General features: G+C 37.1%; 2 protein-coding genes across 3 annotated transcripts; both read left to right on the top strand.

Moving 5' to 3' along the window:
- The first annotated feature begins 277 nt into the window (after positions 1 to 277).
- LOC121652467 (mediator of RNA polymerase II transcription subunit 26-like) lies at positions 278 to 5,093 on the top strand. 2 transcript variants are annotated; one of them, XM_042005217.1, is made up of 3 exons: positions 278 to 661; positions 2,117 to 2,194; positions 2,300 to 5,093. In XM_042005217.1, the coding sequence occupies exons 1-3, from the start codon at positions 590 to 592 to the stop codon at positions 3,794 to 3,796; spliced, it is 1,647 nt and encodes a 548-aa protein (XP_041861151.1). In that variant the 5' UTR covers positions 278 to 589; the 3' UTR covers positions 3,797 to 5,093. The 2 variants fall into 2 exon arrangements, with proteins under 2 accessions (XP_041861151.1, XP_041861152.1); XM_042005218.1 differs by having other exon boundaries at positions 279 to 661; positions 2,120 to 2,194; positions 2,300 to 5,092.
- Positions 5,094 to 5,774: 681 nt separating this feature from the next.
- On the top strand, positions 5,775 to 20,135 carry slc35e1 (solute carrier family 35 member E1). The gene is made up of 6 exons (XM_042005223.1): positions 5,775 to 6,136; positions 9,213 to 9,283; positions 12,858 to 12,995; positions 13,424 to 13,549; positions 13,667 to 13,912; positions 14,066 to 20,135. The coding sequence occupies exons 1-6, from the start codon at positions 5,809 to 5,811 to the stop codon at positions 14,291 to 14,293; spliced, it is 1,137 nt and encodes a 378-aa protein (XP_041861157.1). The 5' UTR covers positions 5,775 to 5,808; the 3' UTR covers positions 14,294 to 20,135.
- Positions 20,136 to 20,845: the final 710 nt, after the last annotated feature.

Below are 20,845 nucleotides of genomic sequence, written 5' to 3'. Positions count from 1 at the left end.
GTCTTTCTGGTTTAGTTTTATAACAATATAGGAAATATTATTATTTATACTTTAAAAATGGACTGGGTATCCGTTGTAATTTTAAAGAAAATATTTTAGAATAGGTGATAAGATTTTCCTACCGTCTGATTTTAAAAATGATGAAACAGGCATTGTCTTAGATTTAAAAAACCGCTCCATTTATTTATTTATTTATATTTAATATGTTATTGCATTTTAAATTGTTGTATTGTCTCGTGAAAAGCACGTGTATTTGACGCAAGTCGACACCGGTTACGTAAAATCTCCCATCATGCATTTCGCAAGTGCCTAACAAAAAGCCAAATGAGAAGGCCGAGGAGGGGAGGCTGCCAGCCGAGGGGGGTAGCCGATTTCCATGGAGGATTTTCTGTTCTTGTCGTCCACATTGCCAAGCCGGTGACGGCGGGAAACGAAAACAAATATAAAAGCATCATTTAACATGATGCCTGCTCCCCAACAAGATCTTCCATCTGGGCTGTGAGTGTCGGCAGGTTTCCACTGCCGCCCCTCTTTGGGGGATTCTGCTGTCTGACTCCGTCCAGGTCCAGACCCACAACACTGCCAGGCGATGACAGCGGCTACATCCACTCCGCAGGTGATGAGAGACCGGCTGCTACAGGCCATCGACGGGCAGAGTAATGTGAGTATTTCGGTTAGTTTTAATAGGAACGAACTAGTTGTACAAGGGCAGACAATAAGGTCGAGCCAGCCAGAGTTCCCCACAGAGGGCTGGCAAAGTGGAAACGGTGTGCGACGAGTTATTATTTGCTTGCTAATTAACTGTCTAGCATTTCTGGTTTGGGAAAGTTTCAAATACCAATTATGCCAGAACCTGGCAGCTAGCTACTTTGATTTAAGATGATGTAAACAAGTTAGACCATTATTTGTGTACAATTTCTTACGGTGCATCAGGACTGTAGACATGTTAAAACTACCAAGTAGAGGGCGAATCTGTTCATAAGGGTCCTGAGGTGACAAAGACCATACAGAGAGGCACCTTCCAGGAAGCTGAGGTGGTTTTATAGCTTATGAGACACTATCTACATCTTCCTAACATACAGCTGGTGATTAGATTACGAATGTTAGAAGCTGCTCTAGAAATGGACAGCACCTGCTTATAGTTTAATAATTATATTATACCACCGACTTCTATTGTCTGGCATTGCTTATGATAAAGAAATCAAATAAATAAATAAATGAAAAAAAGGTTTCATTACCTGAGGTCAAACAATTATTGGGCACCATAAGTTTTTAAATCTATACTGTCCTGCTCTGCTAAGAGATTTAATCACATAACTTACTGACAGTTCAGTGCCTTTGTTTCTAAATATTAAAAGTATACATTTGTTCATGCAGATAATTAACAAACTCACATGACAATATGACTTGGAAAAAAACAAACATGTTCTCCCAACATAAATATTTATGGTTTTTATGGGGTTGTTTATGGATTTTTATTTTTTTAGCCATATTTCTTAAAATATTTATTAAGCTCCTTTGTAAAATAAATAAAATTAATAATAATAAAAAGCTCAATCTGTTTTACCCTCCACAGATTCTGGTTACTGGTGGTGTTTTTTGTTGTTTTTCTGTTCATATCTAAGATCCACTGCAACATAATTTTCTTCTGCACTATGTCTCAGTGGTGTTTAAATGACTATAAAACAGAATTTTGAATCTGTATGTCATCACATACAGCATGTTTACCACATAGATATGTTAAGTTACTCCTCAGCAATGCATAGTTTACAAGTCCAGATGAGAGTTAAGACATCTACACAAATTGCTTTTCTTTTTATTTCTTGGCTAAGATTACTTATTTGCATTTCTGTTATCTCAGTTTGTCATACCATACCAGAAACCAGTATCGGTATATAATTTCTAGACCAGGTGCACATTTGAAAGTCTATTCAAATGATGTCTCAACCCTCTAAAGGCCCATCCTTTCCTTCTGTTGTGCATATTTGAACTGCTAAGGAGAGAAAGAGATTTGCAAATGAAAACTGAATCATCAAGGGAACATGTTGTAAACTGTTGGTGCTGTTATGCTGTCAAAAACTGATGTTTTGGAAATGTGCAACATTTGTCTTCTCAGCAGATATGCAACATGGTGGTGGTTATGGAGGTGGTATCTTTTTTGGAGAACTATCCTATTACCAAAGAGGCATTAGAGGTAGGTTATATTAAAATATGTAATCAGTATGTTAATTCAGTTGAATTCAATATTTCAGGAGTCAGGTTAAATCTAGTATTAAATATGAGTTGTGTGACTTCACAGGAAACCCGTCTTGGGAAGCTGATTAATGATGTACGAAAGAAAACAAAGAATGAGGATCTTGCAAAAAGGGCCAAAAAGCTCCTCCGGAACTGGCAGAAGCTCATTGAGCCTGGGAAGGTTGAGTCTAGAGGACTCACTGAAGCTTCCTGGTCTTGCAATGGTGTTGCTCATCCATGCATCTCCACTTCAGCAGCCAACCCAACATCAGGTAAAACCGGCCCAGAGTTGAAGAACAGAAATGACTTCAACAACTGCTCCCCAAGAGTAGAAAAGCCAAGCAACAGGAAACGTAAAGGTGAACAGAAGGAAGGACAGCTCTTGCCAACCAAGATACCCCAAACTACTCCCACTTTTAATGATAAAATACAAAAGTCAAAACAGCTGCAGACCAATGGACTAGGTGGCAGCTCTGAAGTTGTTGCAAATATTTGTGCACATCATCCTTTAGATAAGGAAATTCCTGAGCCTCTGGACAATAACAAACTAAGTAAAATCCCCATTCATGCTGTAAAACCTCATCCAAGTGTCCAGGGATATAGCAAGTCTCCTAACACCTCATCCTTGTTAAAATCATCAATTCTCCAACAGCAAGCAAGACAGGAACAAACTGCCTCAGGGGGGCAGTATCAACCCAGAAGCCCATGTCGTTCTTTGCACAGTCCTCAGACTCCAAAGCATGAAGCTGTTATCAAACAAACTGTTGCCCCTGAGCTCAGGGCATCTGCTCAGCCTTTCAGTGTATGTGTTCAGGGTTTTCAGACAGAAAGCACAGCTTCCAGTAAATCTCTTCATAACTCGGTCACCTCCTCTTGCAGTGAGGGAGTTGGTTTAGAAGACAAGGGTCCTGCTAGCAATACAGAGAAGAGGAAAAGACAGACATACCGGCCTAAACACTATGCGGTAAATTTAGATGGACAACATGTAGAAGACGGCACCAGACCAGTCAGGTTAAAAGAGAGGAGACTCACATTTGATCCTGTAACAGGACAAATCAAACCCTCCTGCCATAAAAACTCTACCCATGACGAGGAAGTCACAGTGGTCCACAGCTCTGAACTACAGTGGTCAGAACAGCTGAAGCAGAACCCACCAATTCCTCCCAGTCCATTTCAGCAAACAGACTGGAAAAAGTTGTCAAGGAGCGAAATCATCCAGTCATACCTCAGCCAGCAAAGCAACATGCTGACATCCTCAGGCACCCATACCCCTGGAGCACACTTTTTCATGACTGAGTTCTTGAAAAAAGAGGAGTACTCTATTAAAGATGCAAAGAAAACGTTCAGTTTGGTTTCAAACATCCCATCCAAGGAATTCCCAGGAGTTAGTAGAGAAATCAGCAGTGAAGACCTGAATAAATTACACACGCAACATTGGTCTGGGGTTAATGGATGCTATGACACAAAGGGTAACTGGTATGACTGGACAGAGTGCATCTCTTTAGATCCACATGGAGATGAGAGCAGACTGAACATACTGCCCTACGTCTGTCTGGATTAAAACAGAAGTCAAGCTTCTTGTTGGAAGTTATAATTTACTTTCACTGTGCAGCAGAGTAAGTACAGATGTGTGATGTTGCTTCTTCAACAAGTGATGGAACGGAGTACATATGCTGTTTATTTGAGTGTTGGAGCACAGGGGGTGCAGCTTTTACACTTTGTAGGCAGCATTGAGGGGCAAAAGCTATGCATTTTTGACCATTTACTTGCTGGAAATAAAGTTACTGTACAGCTTGAATTTACAAGGTACACATGAGCAACTCAACACACAATGGTCTGTATGGGGGACATCACTAACAAAAAATTTATTCAGCTTAAGTTAATGTTATGCTATGCTTTGAGGAAATATGACATTATTGACACCCCCTCTCGTCCATGTATGTTTTTGTCTAGAGTGGTTTAGATTTTATTTAAATGTTGTGTATTAAAAAAAGACTTATTTTCCTCCAGGCTTCCTAATTGCAACAGACATCTAGCAGAAACCCCTACTGATGTGATCTGTTGTTGGCAGTTGCCTATGCATCATGAATGTTGCATTTTTCTGTTCAAACTGAAATAAATACCATTTTCAAATAGCTGTTTACATTGCCAGTAGTGGAAACTGACATCTTTAAGTTGTTAGTCTGATGAAAAATATTTGTCTAACATCAACTTTTAGCAGAAAGACCAAACAAATCAATCTTAAACCATTTTAATATTTTCTTGTTTGCTGTTAAAGTGGCATGAATCTGTTGGGGTAAGACATAGGGGTTTGACTGTCGTGTATGATATTTATTCATATTCAGGCTCCTTTATATTTTTGTTTGAATTGATTTGGTGATGCAGCTGTGATATTCCACACTAACCCTGTTAATGCATCAACAAACTGTACTTTACACAGAAAACATTGCCCCAAATTGGTACAGTTTAATATTATGTTCTGATTTTGTTTTAAACATGCATTTTCCCTTTACTCTGTATGTTGTAAAACATGCACTGGAATAGCTGAGCGGCTCGTGCTATCGACTTGCTTCTTTGTACTGTCAGGAAAAACTGAGAAACAAATTTGAGATGCTGGATAAAGTACTTAAAAGCATTCCATTATATATTGTTTGCCTTATGGAAACGTGTTTTCCCTGAAGACAGAGCCTTAGTGAATGTACATATGTTAAACTTTTGTGTTCAATTGAATGCAGAAGAAAGTGTTTGCTACTTAGTCCTTTAAGTGGACATGTTAATGTGTTGATTAAAAAAACAAAAGAATTGTGTTGTCTTTGTGCATTTGGAAGAATTTTTGTTTTCTTGCTGTACTAAAGCAATTTTTAAAAGTTTAAATGGTATTTAACCAATATAATAAAATAGTTAGTTTATACCATTTATGTATTTAAATTTTTAATCCTGAGTACAGTATATAAAATTAAATGCTTCTCAGATGTTTTACTTTTACTAAAGCACTACTGTAATTTATACAAAAAAAACGAAAAATAATGAAGTGTGCGTTTTGGTGAGTAAGCCAATTAGTGTTGTATTATACATAGTTGGAAAACCTGATTAGTTACCCTTTAAAGTGACATATCTTTGAAATCAGCTTCACAGTTAAACCTGTGGGCAGTGACCCTAAAAATGTGCCAAAATCTCCTGCCATGGTTTCTTGTTGGTATTCACTCTTATTTTGAGTCGCCTGGACGATTAGATGACTACACAGTAACATGGGAGGGGGGAAAAATACATTTTGGTCATGATGTATTAAAGGAGAGAAATTATAGACCGAACGCAAATTTCTTTACTTTTTGTGCCAAGTTCATCGTGTTAAATGCTGCTTTTTAAATTATTTTTTTCTATAACTGCTCGTTTAAAATAGAGCGGTCTGAACGGATTTAGATATTTATTAAAGGCACTGGTTTAAACGCAGGGTTTTTTTATTTTGACAGTTTGGACCGGAAGCTCGTCTATTGTTGTGTGACGTAACGACGCTGGACCCTCCCCCGGTGCAACAAGACACACCGCCGGTGACTCGTCACTCCGCACAGGAAGATGGCTGCGGTGGAGCGGACCCCGGTCAGTGAAGGGATCCGGATAGTTGTTCTGTGTGTGTTTTGGTATACGGTGAGCTCGGGAGGCAACGTCGTCAACAAAATCATCCTAAATGGATTCCCCTACCCGGTCACAGTCTCACTGTTTCACATCCTATCTATCGTCGTCTTCCTCCCGCCGCTCTTGCGAGCATGGGGAGTCCCTAAAACAGAACTGCCTAGCAGGTATTACAAATGGTACATCCTGCCATTAGCTTTCGGAAAATATTTCGCATCCGTGTCGGCGCACTTCAGCATATGGAAGGTGCCCGTTTCATATGCACACACTGGTGAGTACGACAGTTTTGTGTTCATTTGAGTGATGCCCCTTGGAGCCCGTTAGCCTTGGTAACTTGATGATGTGTCCCTACCGTCAGCTGGTGCTAGCTTTTCGGCTAACACTGAACAACTGGCAAGACGGATATTTTTGTAGCTCGAGGAACGGGGCGCCCTGTGGGTCGCGAAAAGGCATGAATTAAGCTAATTATCTCATACTGAGCCATTTAACTGCACTTGATCGGCTTCAGACTCCCCTCAAGAATAACTGGTTAGCTAGCTAGCCAAAGCTGCGTACAAGGGGGAGGATCCAATCTTGAATCAGGTCTGCAAGGCTAACAGGGTTCCGTTTTGATCTCAATCTACAACTTCCATCTCAAATAAAACTTCATTATCGAGCCTAATGTAATTATGAGGAGACTGAGAGACCCAAACATGTTTAACAAATCGCTGTTTGAGCAAAGTTACACGGTTCAGTGGAAGATTGTAGTGATTTTTGCACCTTCCTCAGTAATGTTAAAGAAGCTTTTTGATTGGAATGTTAAATTTCCCCGTTATTACAAATGATATTGTATTATTACTGGTATTAACTGTCTGTATTTGTACTATTAGTTTTTCTTTAATGGACTAAAATCTTGATCAAACTGAATGGTCTTATGTCTACATAGATTTCATTTTTTGGTGTATTATATATATTTTAAACATGTGAAAAACACACATTTAAGTTGAAAAAGTGTAATTAAGATAAATAAATGAGGAATTGGGACGGTGAAGGAGCAGGATTTCCCACAATGCTGTTCACTTCTATCATCAACAAATTAGAGATAATTCACTGAAAGAAAGTACCCGTTTGTTTTTTATTTTTTACTTCTTTGGTTTATCAGTAATTCAGTTGACAAAAAGCTTAGATTGATTCCAGAAAGATTTAAAAAAAGAAGAAGAAGAAAAATGCCCATTTTCCAATTATCTAAGTTAAAATGTCTCAAATTTTCGCTTGTTTAGTTTTCTTTTATCTTCTTGTTTTGTATTAATTGGGAATAATAAAGTATTAAAAAAGAAAAACAAACATCATTGCATGTCACCCTTGTCGATCTCTACCTCAAAATCTCCTCTTGTGACAAAACAAGTTCTCAGCTAAACAGACAGGAAAACATGTGGCCTCCATATTGACCTCATATCAGTAATAATCCATCTTTCCTCATAGTTTCAGTGTACAAACAACATGTTCTAGACATAAAATACAGATTACCTGTTAGAATGTCGATTGATGATAAAAATAAAGGATTTTTAAATAATGTTGGTATTGTCATGTGACTGCTCTCCAGTTTGCCTACTGGTCATCTCCATGTTTAAAACCAGTTATCCAGGCAGCTGCTGCACTGTTACACATGTCTGTGGTCTGACATTAGTTTTAACAGAATCCCTACTTATACCAAAGTTCTGCTGCAAAACAAGAAAATTTTTTAATCCATCAATTATTTTAAATAAAGCAAATAAGCTTTAATTTAAGTAAATAAACTTTAACTACATTTTGTGAAGCATTTCTTCTACTTTATGTGAAATTTATCAAATTAAGTTTCTTCCACAACCTCGTCACTTTACAGAAAATTTTAATTGATCACGTTCGTAAAAGTTGGACAAACTAAAACCATTTTCATTACTTGTACTCAATCACTCAAATGAACAAAATTTTCATTTTTTTGTTATGTGAGTTTGCATATATTTTTAAAGTAGTGCCAAATAGTTAGATTTTACAGTGTAGTTTTTAAGAAAAAACTTAATAAACAAAGCACTCCTCTGTAAAAATGCAGAGCAGTCAACAGCTCCAGAACATGACTATAAAGTTAGATCAGCACTGTTTAGTTTTAAAGTTGCAGAGCGACTGAAAATTAGTAAATCTTGCAATTTTTGTGCTGACATTTACCGGCATTATATAATGGAGAGATCAGATACAACAGCAAACATGTCAAGAACAGATCATTTGCTTTATTCTGTGCAGATTTTTGGCTCTGTACATAAATAAAGTGAGAACTTAGACTTTAATAGTTTGTCTTAATCACTTCTGACTGAAGTTTTTTGTGTATTTATTTATTTCTTAATAAAATTTATTTAATCTCATGTAAAGTATCCCATTACAGCTCTTAAATCTCTTGTGGTATTTTGACCCTCTTATAAAACCACTTTTTCTAAGTCTTAAAAAGTTAATTCCCTTTGTGGTCATGGATTTCACTCTCCAATAACTCTTTTGCCACCTAATGCCAAGTTAACAAGATAAATCCCATCAGTGTTAATATAACCTCTTGTATCTGTTTAGCCTTGACAGTTTGAATATTTGCCACTGGTTTGTCAGTTTAGCACAGCCCTCCAGAAAAATCCCACCTTCACCAATGCTTGGATGTTCACTTTAGTTAGATATTTTACAGACGTGTTTGTTAAACCTCATGGTCATTTTTGAAGGTACAGCTGTCAGCCTTGATGAAATGTTTCACATTCTAGTAAGAAATATTTCTCAATTGGTGTTACTTCAAGATCAGCAGCTTTATAAAGAAGCATCAGCTTTCAAAACAGAACTTTAGTATAGTAGCATTTACTGTATTTATTTTTTTATGTACTAGTGGGCTTTAGTTTTTAATTACACCAATGAATAAAGTTTATTTTTTGACAATTTATTGTAGTCTCAGCTAGAAATAAGTTCCTGAAGGTCTTTGGACCCAATTTGGGAGCCACTGCCACTTATTCAAGCTTAAGTTTGAAAACATTTGTTTTATATTACTGGTTAACCTCTGCATTCGTGCTTCAACAGTGGTGGTTTTGTTGGTTTTAAAATCTGAGAATGTGTATTGTCCTATTAAGCTCCGTCCTATTGGTGTTGATGGTATTCATAAAGATAGACCCAGTAGTGCGTCAGCAGGCGTGGCAGTACAGTAGGGTGTGTGAACCCCTGAATGACGTGTCATACCTTACAGAGGCGGGGTTCTGGCTATGACATAGGAGCATTTCATTGTTCACTGTTCAGGCTTATTCTTTATTTGTTGCTTTTTGAGTTTCTGTTATTTTTAAACTGACATTGTCTTTTTGTTAATTTCACAGTCAAAGCCACAATGCCGATATGGGTTGTGCTGTTGTCAAGAATTATCATGAGGGAGAAGCAAACTACAAAGGTGAGTAGATCCAGCACGTAAACAGCAGCAGAAAGCCCACTCTGCTCCGGTCTGTGTGCTGGACTCAGCAGTGGTGATGTGGCACAGGTGCCCACTCTGTCTGTACTGCAGCTTATATTACGACACTTGCATTGTCACTGACGTAGATGAGACTTTCTGTGGGAAGGTGGAAGTCAAGGGGAGATGATAACTTCTCATTCACATCAGTGGGCCATAATTGCCTGATAAATCATTGACTGAGAGGAGAGGTGCAAATTTATATGCACAAATATTTTTTTCCTCATAAATTTATAAGCATATAAACCACTTTGGGATTAATTTGCAATAGACGAGACAGCATAGCATTAAAACAGACTTTACTGTAGTGGAGGTTGCTATATGAACCCACAGACATTTCTAAACTATTTCAGTCAACACAGCTTACTTCTGCATTCAGTAATTCAAATTAAACCTTCACAATGCAAAGAAATCTTAAAGGTCGGGACACATGGCCATCTTCTCAGAGGCTGAGCTCATTAAAATGGACTAAAGTGAACTCAAAATCTGTACCTCTGGAATGATTAATTAAGGTTAGATTTTTTTTACATGCTTTTCTTTTAAACCTCAATATTTATGTGCATTAGTGCACGACTTGAGAATTTGATCCGTTATGTATCATTTATTCAGCTTGCAGAACAACATATGCCACCACCCAGATACCAGTTTTATTTAATGAAAGACCTTTTTTGTTTCAAAGTCAAAATCATTCTGTTTGTAATACAACAGTGAGACTCTGTAGCAAGGAAGAGAATCCAGGTACTGAACTCTCATTAAGTGAAAACATTTGGTATATTATGAGAAAAAATGATCAAGATATTAAATGGAAGCATTTCAAGGAGCATTTCTTGCTGCACAGCTTTCAACACTAGTGTAAGACCAGACTTGTTTTTAACATGTAAAATAATCTGGGCTTGGATTCTTTGTCTGCTTCTACTTAGCATTAGAAATTGATTATTTGATACAGATGCTTTTATGGGGTATGTGTGTGTGTGTATATATATATATATATATATATATTTATTTATTTATTTTTTTTTTTGTTTTTTTGTTTTCCAGAATTTTTCTTTCCAATGAAGGAACATTTTACATTCACTGTTTATATGTAAATAAGAAGTCTTGTGGATCTAACACCAACTTGGGATGTTTACCTTGCAGTTCAGTGTTCAGACAGGACGGTTCCACAGACAGAGTGCATCCTGGAGGCGTGTCAGTGTGTGTAGAGATCCTGTTTCAACAGGCTGTAAAGTTTAGTTATCAAGTTAAATGAGGGACATTAGTGACTGGACAAGTGTTATTGTAACACAGATTAGTGTTTTTTTTATTTTATTTATTTATTTTATTTTTTTTCTTGACTCACCTGTGCTCACACTCAGTGGCTAATTTGTTTACTTACCAATTTTTCCCAATTTGCTTGCATGTGATGCATTATTGGAAACATCTTTCAGTACAACAGAGCAGACAAAGAAGACTGCCCCCTCCTCCAAATATAATTGCTGTTAATCCCTTTGAGTTCTGAAGGGTTTCATACTAAAATTAAATAGTTCAGATGAAGAGGCCTGTTACTGTGAACTTATGTTAGTTACCAGTAATAACGTTAATTGGATGCAGCTGCAGGATTCACACTTAATAGGTTAATAAGTTTCTACTCGGAGCTGCGTGCTAATAGTGCCTCCTGCTAAAATACTGTTCTGCCTGCAGTGTTCTGCCTCAGCCAGTATGATTATATTAACAATTATTAATTGCATTTTAGCTGTTTTTTTTTCTTGTTTCTTTTTTTACTTGTGCCCATAAAACAACCACGTTGAACAATAAAGCAGAGAGCACTGAACTAGAACTCAGTACTTAGTGCTGCGTTTTCTCAGTTTTACAGTGAGTGGGTGCACAAGTGGGTTTCATAACAAATGCAAGTCCTTTCTCACTATCCTACATTTACATGCAAATCAGTTCTCACATCTGTAGATGTTCGCCCATGAAGTGTTATCCTTCGTGGATGGAAAATCAATTTCATCTTCACATGTATTTGAATAGATTTCATGTTTTTCACAGTTCTGGAAGAGATACAAATGTGGCTTCTTAGATCACAACAAATTCATTGTTAGATTTATTTTTGCTACTGGATCAACTAAACAATGCCACAATAAAAAATTCTTGTTAATTTTAGAACAACTTAGCAAAATGAGATTTGGGGCTGAGAATATTTTTCATTATGTTTGCAAGGAGGGAAAAGAAAGTTTTATCAGCAGTTCAGTGACTCAAAAGAGACCTTGGAAGTTTTTCCAACTCATCATGTGCCAACTTCTAGTTTGTTAAAGATAAAATGCAGCTGTCCTGCCACTGTCGATATATCGGAAGTTTCCCATGTGAAAGTAGATTGCTTTTCTGCGTTAGCATAAACTTTATGCAGTACAAAATATTTTTCCGTACTTTTGGAAGAAAACATGTGAAACCTTTGGATTTGCCAGGAATTCTGCTCTAATTACTCAGAATAACCTCAGATCTTTATCAAGTCAAAGTTAAAGACATAATCTGACTAAACTAATGAAGTACACAGGTTAATTTAATTGAATGCCTTTTGAATAGTTGCTCACAGTACAGGCTGGTAAAATCAAGTGAACTTCATCTATTAACTCCTAGAGGCTCATTGAACAACAGTGGCCTACATCAAATGTCTGCTGTACTACTCCTACTGCAGTAAGAAAGATGTTTGGATCACTTTTCTCAAACTATTGAAGCTCATCAATATTTCTTAGATGTTTTTACTGAACAACCTTTTTTAGGGGGATACCTCAGCATCTCAGTTTGGTGAATGGCAGGATTGGGACTTGGCTATTCCAAAACATGAATTTATCCCCTTTCAATCACTTTGTTGTTGGTTTGCGTATGTGATTTGGGTCTTCAACCTCTCCCAGGTTTCATGTCATGGACTGGTACCCTTACAGCAGAGGGTTTTTAACATTCTTTTGTCCAATTCTTGAATAGTTTCTTCACTAAGTGCTCAGCATTCATGGCCTGACCTTGCAAGACAGCTCCTAATCATGATGCTGCCTCCACCATGCTTTGAATTTTGAAATATTTTTTTTTCCTTTGAATGTGGTGTTGTGATGTATTTTTTCCAAAATGTTTATTTTATCTCATCATTCCAATGATCATTGTCCAAAAGGTTTTGGACCAAATTGGTGGTTTGGATACTTTAGATGTACTTCTGTGTATATCAGATAACATTTACTTCCTTCATAGTGTCCTTCATTTAAAGCCAGTCATACTCTCTGGGATTCTTATTGAAAATACAAGTCCTTCTAAGAAATTGTTTGAATTGATGGCTATTCACGCCAATGAATTTATCTCTTAAATTTCAGTACTCCATTATTAGCAAACTATTTTCCATCAGCAGACTAGTAGTATAACAACCAGAGTCCTGCATGTGGATTAGAAATCATTAGAATGAAACCTGAGTAGTTTGTTGCCACAGAAATAAATGCTTTCTGTGTTTTTTTCCCAACCTCTGCCTTCTCTCTCTCTGCGTATTTTCTTGTAGGTGTACATATCTCTCATCCCCATCATTGGTGGAGTGCTGCTGGCCACCGTGACTGAGCTTTCCTTTGATGTTTCAGGATTAATCAGTGCTCTGGCTGCCACGCTGTGCTTCTCTCTGCAGAACATCTACTCCAAAAAAGTAAATTATCCTCATGTTGTTGGTATGCACCACATGATCTCATCCACTCCATGACCCCATTAAAACTTGGTGAATTTTCTAAAGAACATCAGTATGAATTAACAAAAATCTTGACCTTTAATTTTGAGTGGTTCTGTGTCAGAATAATCATTTCTGTTGTATTCTAGGTGTCCCTTATAATAATTTGCAGCAAGATGTGACGCTGCTCATGCAACTCAGCAACAATGTCAGGATTTAAACTTGCCTTCGAGGGCAAAGCATGGGGAAAAATACCTCACGTTATTTCATTAGAGGACCTAAACTGACATTTCCATGTCCAGTTCAGGATAAGAAAGAAATAAAAAAATGGAACCCCCCCCCCCTCCTTTTTATTTTTATTTATTTATTAATTTATTTTAAAACTTTAATGTTTATTCTTACTTTTAAAGGTATTACGTGACACAAGGATCCACCACTTGAGGCTGCTTAACATCCTGGGTTTCAATGCGGTGATCTTCATGCTGCCCACCTGGGTTCTGGTGGACCTCTCTGTGTTTCTTGTGAATGGAGATATGGTTAGTAGCAGTGATGGCACTTTGGAAGAGTCTCTTATTTGCTATGGTGGCCAATAGAGTTGATCCAAGATGTTTTATGTGCATGAACTATTTCTGATGTGGCTGCTTTCCTTTCAGTCGGATATCTCTGAAGGGACCAGTACCTTCATCCTCCTACTCATCAGTGGCTTCTGCAATTTTGCCCAGAATGTCATCGCCTTCAGTGTTCTTAACCTCGTCAGCCCACTCAGTTACGCCGTCGCCAACGCTACAAAGAGGATTATGGTCATTAGCATATCTTTGCTAATGCTGCGCAACCCGGTCACCCTCACAAATGTCCTCGGAATGATGACGGCCATTGTTGGAGTCTTCCTTTACAACAAGGTGAGTCACGCGGACCACTGGATGTTGGGGGGTCAGGCAGTAATGGAAAAGATCAACTTAAACCACAAGCTTGAATTTAGATCTTCTTCAATGTTGGTTATCCACCCAAGCTAATAAAATGAACATCTGTGTGTCATTGTCTTCTGTCATCAGGCCAAGTATGACGCTAACCTGGAGAAGAAGCTGTTGCCGAGCACCAAACAGGATCTGATGTCCTTTGACAACCCGGGGCGGGAGAAGTTACAGGCCAATGGGTCAGTGCCGTTCTCCCATGACTTGGAGCAGCAACACAACTTTAACAACGTGCTGACTGACCACTTCCAGTACAGCCGGCAGGCTTACACGGCAAACTACAGCAACAACCACCAGTATGTGGTGTAATAGGAGGCGGCCCTCTCTCTGAGTAGCTGTCATAGACATTACTGTGTGTAGCCGCCCTCCCAGCTGCAGGTTTTTACACTTGCTCCAAACTCCAGACTGAAGGCAAGTGCTGTTTGACTTGGAAGGTAAAAATAAGATGAGTTGGTTATGATGAGCCAGAGTTGTGAACTCTCCCATGCCTGTTCTTATCTAGACTTCATATTCTTACAACCATGCTGTAGGTCATTGTTTATTTAATATGTTGGTATTGACTGCATGAAATGGCTTGATGGAGAACAAAATGTGTATCAGCCATTTTCAGACATTAAGCGACAGATTAAGTTATGATATGCAGATGTAGAAATGTACCACAGCAGGCATACATCTTGGTTTGTTTACTTCTTGGATTCATATAGTCTTGTTTTCACAACCAGCCATGAATTTAGTTGGGTGATTATGTTAATTTTCAGTCATCTGTAGCTGTTAACTGTTAATTTAAGTTTGCACACAATCAAGGGTCTGTTACATCTGTAATGAAGATAGTTGGATGAAAGGCAGTAATATTTAAATTTTTTGTTCAGATTGCTTTCAGTGAATAAATCTTGATGGGACTTTAGGGGCATCATTGATTAAATTGACTTAGTTTTGGTTTGATTTTAAAATATGAATTAGGATTAAAATGAGAACCAAATGATTAAAGAAACATAGATGTGGATATGTTCTAGACAAGTCATGCTGTTAGCCGTTTTCTTGCCTTTTTTTTTTTTTAAGGGTTATTGCAGTTTTGGATGCCTGTGGACAGTTGTTGAGATGTATTAACTGCTAGATGCAAACTGCTCTAAACTCAAAATAAGATGTTAAGTTCTGCAAATGTTATGTTGCAGCAGAAAGATCTATGTATCCTTACATCATCAAGCCAAAGCTATGTCACTCTGCCCCAACTCGTTTTCTCCAAACAGTGAAGTCAACATATAGAAAAATATGTGTTGCTCGGCTTTAGTCTCATCCTCCAAAAAAAGATTACTTATTTGTGGCCCATAGATATTCCTGACAAAACCCCTGTTAGTACCGGCATCATGTGAGAGGGAATCACAAGTCAGGTGCCCTCAGTTTAATTTGATTTGGAATTTACAGACTGTATGTAAGAGTGACAGATCGGATTTCTAGAATCTGCCCAAGTAAGTGTTTTTTTTTATGTTCAGCAGATTTATAAATTCATTACTTTCAGAAATTAGTTGTAATTTTAAGTTTATGTATATGAATATTTTTCAAATTTTCCCCTGGGGAAAATTTTAGTTTTATTTGGTCTGAGGATCATGTCAGTGGATTGAGAATGTTTTAGCTGTTTTAGCAGCATAAATCTAAAGATGGTGCTGTTACGTGGTTCAGTGCTCAGCACCCACTGAATGGATTGTTCATCTGATCATTTTCATCTGATGGCATTCTGGGTTAAACTTTGTATTTCTTGGTCACAGGATAATCTTATCACTTCTGCAGGTTTGTTTTTTTTTTTTAACAAATGCAGCCATGATATGAATATTGAACGTGCTGCCATTGAATGCTACCATGCAGACTTTAGATTAGATGTAGCACTGTGAATAAGTACAGCCTTGTAGAGCCTCTAGCATGGTAGCAAGCATAGGCACAAGACTTCTTTTGACTGCTAAAGCTCACAGCTGCACTCACTGTATATGTTTGTTCATACAAAAGTGTCTGATTTCAAGAAAAATGTCCAAATTCCAAGAACTCTTCAGTCCCTGCAAGAAGCTGATGCTTGTAAATTTCCTGACAGCCAGATCAGTAAAAATTTAACTTATTTGCCACTGATGAAAACTTGATCCTATTCAATAATTTTTTAAAGAAATTTAGTATTTTTTTGATCATTGAATGAAGAGCGAGACCAGTTTTGTGATTCAGAAAGGTCAGTGACCTCTTAAAATCTGTCCTTATCCCCCAGTGGAGCCAAGATAGAATTACATGTTATCAAGAGGTATCAGTATAAAAGGTTATAGACTTACCAAAACATCCATGTAATGTGCACGACATGCTGGGATGCGTTTTGTTTCTGCTTTGTCTGACAGGCAACATGAAAAATAGAAGCATGTCCTCCTCACTAGCAGACCATTCAACGGTTTAAAACTTTTTTTATTGATCAGCAAAGCTTCCAAAGCAAAAGAATATTTTCTCTCCTGTCTGGTAATTTAATTACTTTATTTTTGTTAAGGCCTGAACTAAAGCTGCTCAGATTTTTTTCTTTTATAAAAAGTCCATCTCTAGTTTGCACATCTTGTAACAACAGAATATGTCATTTTCATGGGAGCCTGGGTCAGCTGTCGTTGTTATCCAGTGTGAAGTTAAAAGCATTTTTACCAACGCTGGTGTCACCAGACAGACTTGACTGAAAATGAGGCGTGTATGAAATCTGAGGTTTGATTGTGCAGTTAGGTGTGTAGCTGTCATTTCTTCACTATCATCACTGTTTGCAGTGTTTGTACAATTGATAATTATCTTTAGCCTTTTTTTAAACTGTTTTTACTGTTTTAGATACTAAACTCAAGTTTGTTTTTTTCTTTTTGTGCAGAACTTGCTCTGACCCACACTCCTTTTTGTGTAATTCAGATGCTTCAGGTGAAAGGGGAAGTTGTAGCTTAGGAAACATTATTGTTTCAAACAAATTGTAATTGTAAAAATATTTAATAATATGGCTTTTAAATACTTCTTTTTGACATTTGAGACACTGTCACAATATTTAGTCTGAAAAAGTTATCTGGAAAGAATTAGCTTTCATCAACTAAAGTTAGCATAAAAAGTAAATGCATTTGTGTTTGGTTGACTTTTTTTTCTCCCCTTTAATAATACCAATTTCTGTTGTGTTATATGTAGTTGTTAAGTCTGATTAGTCACCTTTACAATGAGCTACAACTTGTAAAGATTGTGTCTCTGTGGAATGAGCAACATAGCTACATGTGCAAGTAGCATCCTTCAAAAATGTGCCAAAACCCGTTGTGCGATCCTCCTGTCGGTGTTCGGTTGTTTTAAGATTAAAGTTTTGCCAGGTGTGTGTCAGTCATGAATGTATGACTGGGACCTGATAGGCAGAATTATCAGAATGAGATTGTGGAACCAGTGGTGATCCCATATTTCCAGAATTTGGAACTTAACTTGATCATCCAGGATCACAGCGCTCTCCCCCACAGAGCCAAAATTATCACAGAGGATCTCCACAATTTGGGAGTAGAGAGGATGAATTGACCTGCTGGAGTCCAGACCTCAACCCAAAGAAACTCTTGTGGGATCAGCTTTGCCATGCTTTTCATGTTAGTGACCAACAGAACCAAGCTGGTTTTATTTCAGTTTATTATTTATTTGACAGGGACATTGCACCTGAGTACCCGTCCTCTCACCTGGTAATTATTGGGATAGACTCCAGCCCCTTTGCCAGCGGTATAGAAAAGGAATGAATGAATGAAAGTTAGCTTAGAGCTAATTTACATCTGCTTTCTTTGGGCAGGAAACAAACAACAGGAAATGCAGAACAGAAAAACAGGAAACTACATAAAACAGCTGACAATTTAATAACTAAGTACAGATGAGACTATAAAGCTATAAACAATATAATCTAATAAGTGTAAAAATATAAACATACTGAATATAAACTATATTAAAAGGCCCTACTTTAGTTATAGCAATATCTTTGAAAAAAAAAAGCCCTGAGTGTTTCAGTAGTGTAAAATAAACAAGCTGAGGCATTTAATTATGGTTACAATTTTGTGGATTTTAGCCAAGTTTTTTTTTTTTTTAACAGAGCAAAGAGCTGATATCGGCATGAGGGGAATTCCACATCCCTACCACTTTTACAGAAAACAGAGTTTCCCAAGGTTGTTCCCTTAAACTTTGGTATCCAGTCTTCCCTTGAGGATGCTCTGGTTTCTCACCCGCACAGTTATACCACTGTTGGGTAGGTTTGTCGGGGGGTGGGGCTGTATATGGACCTTCCACATGCTTCTAAGGTTCCAGGCAGCTTATAATAAATAAAGTCTAAAAATGGTTCTTAATGTAGAAGACTGGTGAATTGGATGAAGGCAATCAACTCAAACAAGAATGAATTACATGAGGAGAATATTGCAGGGTGATTTTAGCACATTTTGGGAGGCTACCAACACAGCTGTGTTGCTCAGTGAGCAGAAGCACGATCCTTACAAGTTATACCTGGCTGTAAAGGTGATTAATCAGGTTTTCCAACAATGTATAATACAACACCAACTGGTGCTATCAAAGGGGAGAAATAACCAAACACAAATGTCTTTACTTTTTGTGCTAAATTGAACTCCTACTTGAATTAATGGGGAATCTTATAACAAATAATAAATATTTTTTTTTAGTTATGAAGTTGAAATAAAGCACCACACCTGTGTGATGCTGTCAATTTAACAGAAAATGTACTCATGTTCTTTTTTTTTTTTTTATTTTGTCAGGACTCCTGTTGTAGTTGTGTGTTGTCATTCATTTCAAGGCAGATTTCTGTTGGTGTTGCATGAAATGTGGAAACAGTGCAGGCTTTACGACATGGCAGAATGCAGCATATAAACAAAGCAGACTTTAAAACTTTCCATTGAGATCTTTTATAATGTAGCAGGTATCTACAGGAATGTTTTTTTAAGTTTTATTTAACTGTTGTGAAAACCCCAAAGCTTTGCATTAAATAACTGCATGATGTCAGAGTGTTGCTTAAAGCAGAGCCTGTAAAGAATTAAAAATCTGCCTTTGCTTCTTATTGAGTTGGAGTTGTTTGGCCTTAAAGACTAGCAAACTCACTTGTCTTTAATTGTAATTTGGATCAGTTCCTGCAATTGGTCATGCACCAGTGACAAACACCTGACATATAACCTCCACGAACACACCTTAAAGATAAATGGAAGTTATTTGTTAGTTGACAAGAAACATTTATGCTGTAGCATCTTCCTAGTTCTCACCATGTTTGTAAGAAGACAGATGCCAACCTAGCAGCATTACTACTTGTACTACTTAGTACTACTTAACTTTCTCTTTAGAAATTAGTTTTGTTAACATCAAAAAGGATGTTTTCAACTTCTAAAAATGCCAAATACTTTTAAAATCAGATAATTTGACATTTGCATCTTCAAAATAGGGTCTTTATGTATGAGACAGATGCAATAAAGCAACTAAATGAAATGTGACATATGCAGCCTCAGGGGATTAGATGTACTTTTAAGAATATGGAACAATCTTTATTCCAGCTGTATAACAAGAGTTGATTGAAATTTAAATTTAACATCACAGTTATGTTGGGTTTAACAGTTTCATGTTGACACTGGTGTCGGGAGAAATGGTCACATGTGAACTGTGAAATTTGTTTAGTTGTATTCATGTCCTTCCTCCTCCTTCCTTCCTCATGTTGCCAAAAAGACAGCGTAACCCTTTTCATTTTGGTGCACCACAGGACAGAGGCCTTGTTTGCAGGTGGGCGGGATGAACATTTCATAACACGTAGGAGTAATGCATCACTTTTCAGTGTCATTCTTTTTATTCTGGTTTTTCCTGTACAGTGAGCTAACTGAGAATACACTGTTGGCTCTCTTGTAAAGCTTTTCACTGGGGGTGTAAATGATAAAGTAGTAGAGAGGGGAGAGTTATTTGTAAAACTTGTATAATTATTATTTTTGTGTGTCTTTGATGGATCTTGAGAGAATTTTTACTTAAACTATGTTTATAGATTTTTATTTATAATTTTCAAACGGTACAAAAATGTTGTACAGAGGTGCAGCTATGCACAGTCTTGTCTGCTTATGTTTAGTAAATATTTTTAAATGTTGGGGAAAATAAATGCATCATGGAACACTGAGCATGTCTAATGTGTTTTCTCTTAACTCCTAATTTGCAAAAATGATCAGCCCTTATACGACTTAAACTTTATATTATTGGCAGTATTCATAGAAGTTTTAAAATTCTGCATTTGTTAAAAATATACTAATGCAATTTAGTAAATATTTTTAAAAACTACACATAAAAATGCATGCAAGAGACAACTGATATGGCTTGATATTTTAAAGTGGTAATAAGATGACTGCAAAGAAAAAGACCTCTTTGAATGTTTGTATTGCTTGAATAATGCACCCCTGAAACACAAAGGCATGACACTGAAAGCCAAATTCACCCATTCAGATACACATTCAGTACTTTTTAAACTTTATAACCTGTGCAATGCTTCTTTCTCTATCATACACACTCAAATGCATAGAGGGTAACGTGGGGTTCACAGTTGTCTAATACTTGAACATGAGGACTGGAGAAGCCTTTAACTACAGATTTTATGATTGGTGGTTGACTGCCCCAACCCCTGAGCCACAGAAATACAATAAATAGCCTGTAAATAAAAATAACACTGTTTCTCTATTTTGTTTTTCCTAATAAAATGTAAATAAAACCAAAGTTAAATCATTTGCAAATCATCTATAACAAATATTTAATTGATTTCAGTGACATCATAAATGTTAAAACTGAAAATTTACTAATGTTGTTCCTTGACAATGAAGTAATCTGGATATGTTGCTT

Source organism: Melanotaenia boesemani, chromosome 14, assembly GCF_017639745.1.
Source record: "Melanotaenia boesemani isolate fMelBoe1 chromosome 14, fMelBoe1.pri, whole genome shotgun sequence".
NCBI classification, from domain to species: domain Eukaryota; kingdom Metazoa; phylum Chordata; class Actinopteri; order Atheriniformes; family Melanotaeniidae; genus Melanotaenia; species Melanotaenia boesemani.
The sequence above is the reverse complement of the archived record's forward strand: the minus strand, read 5'-3'. Positions and strand labels throughout refer to the sequence as shown.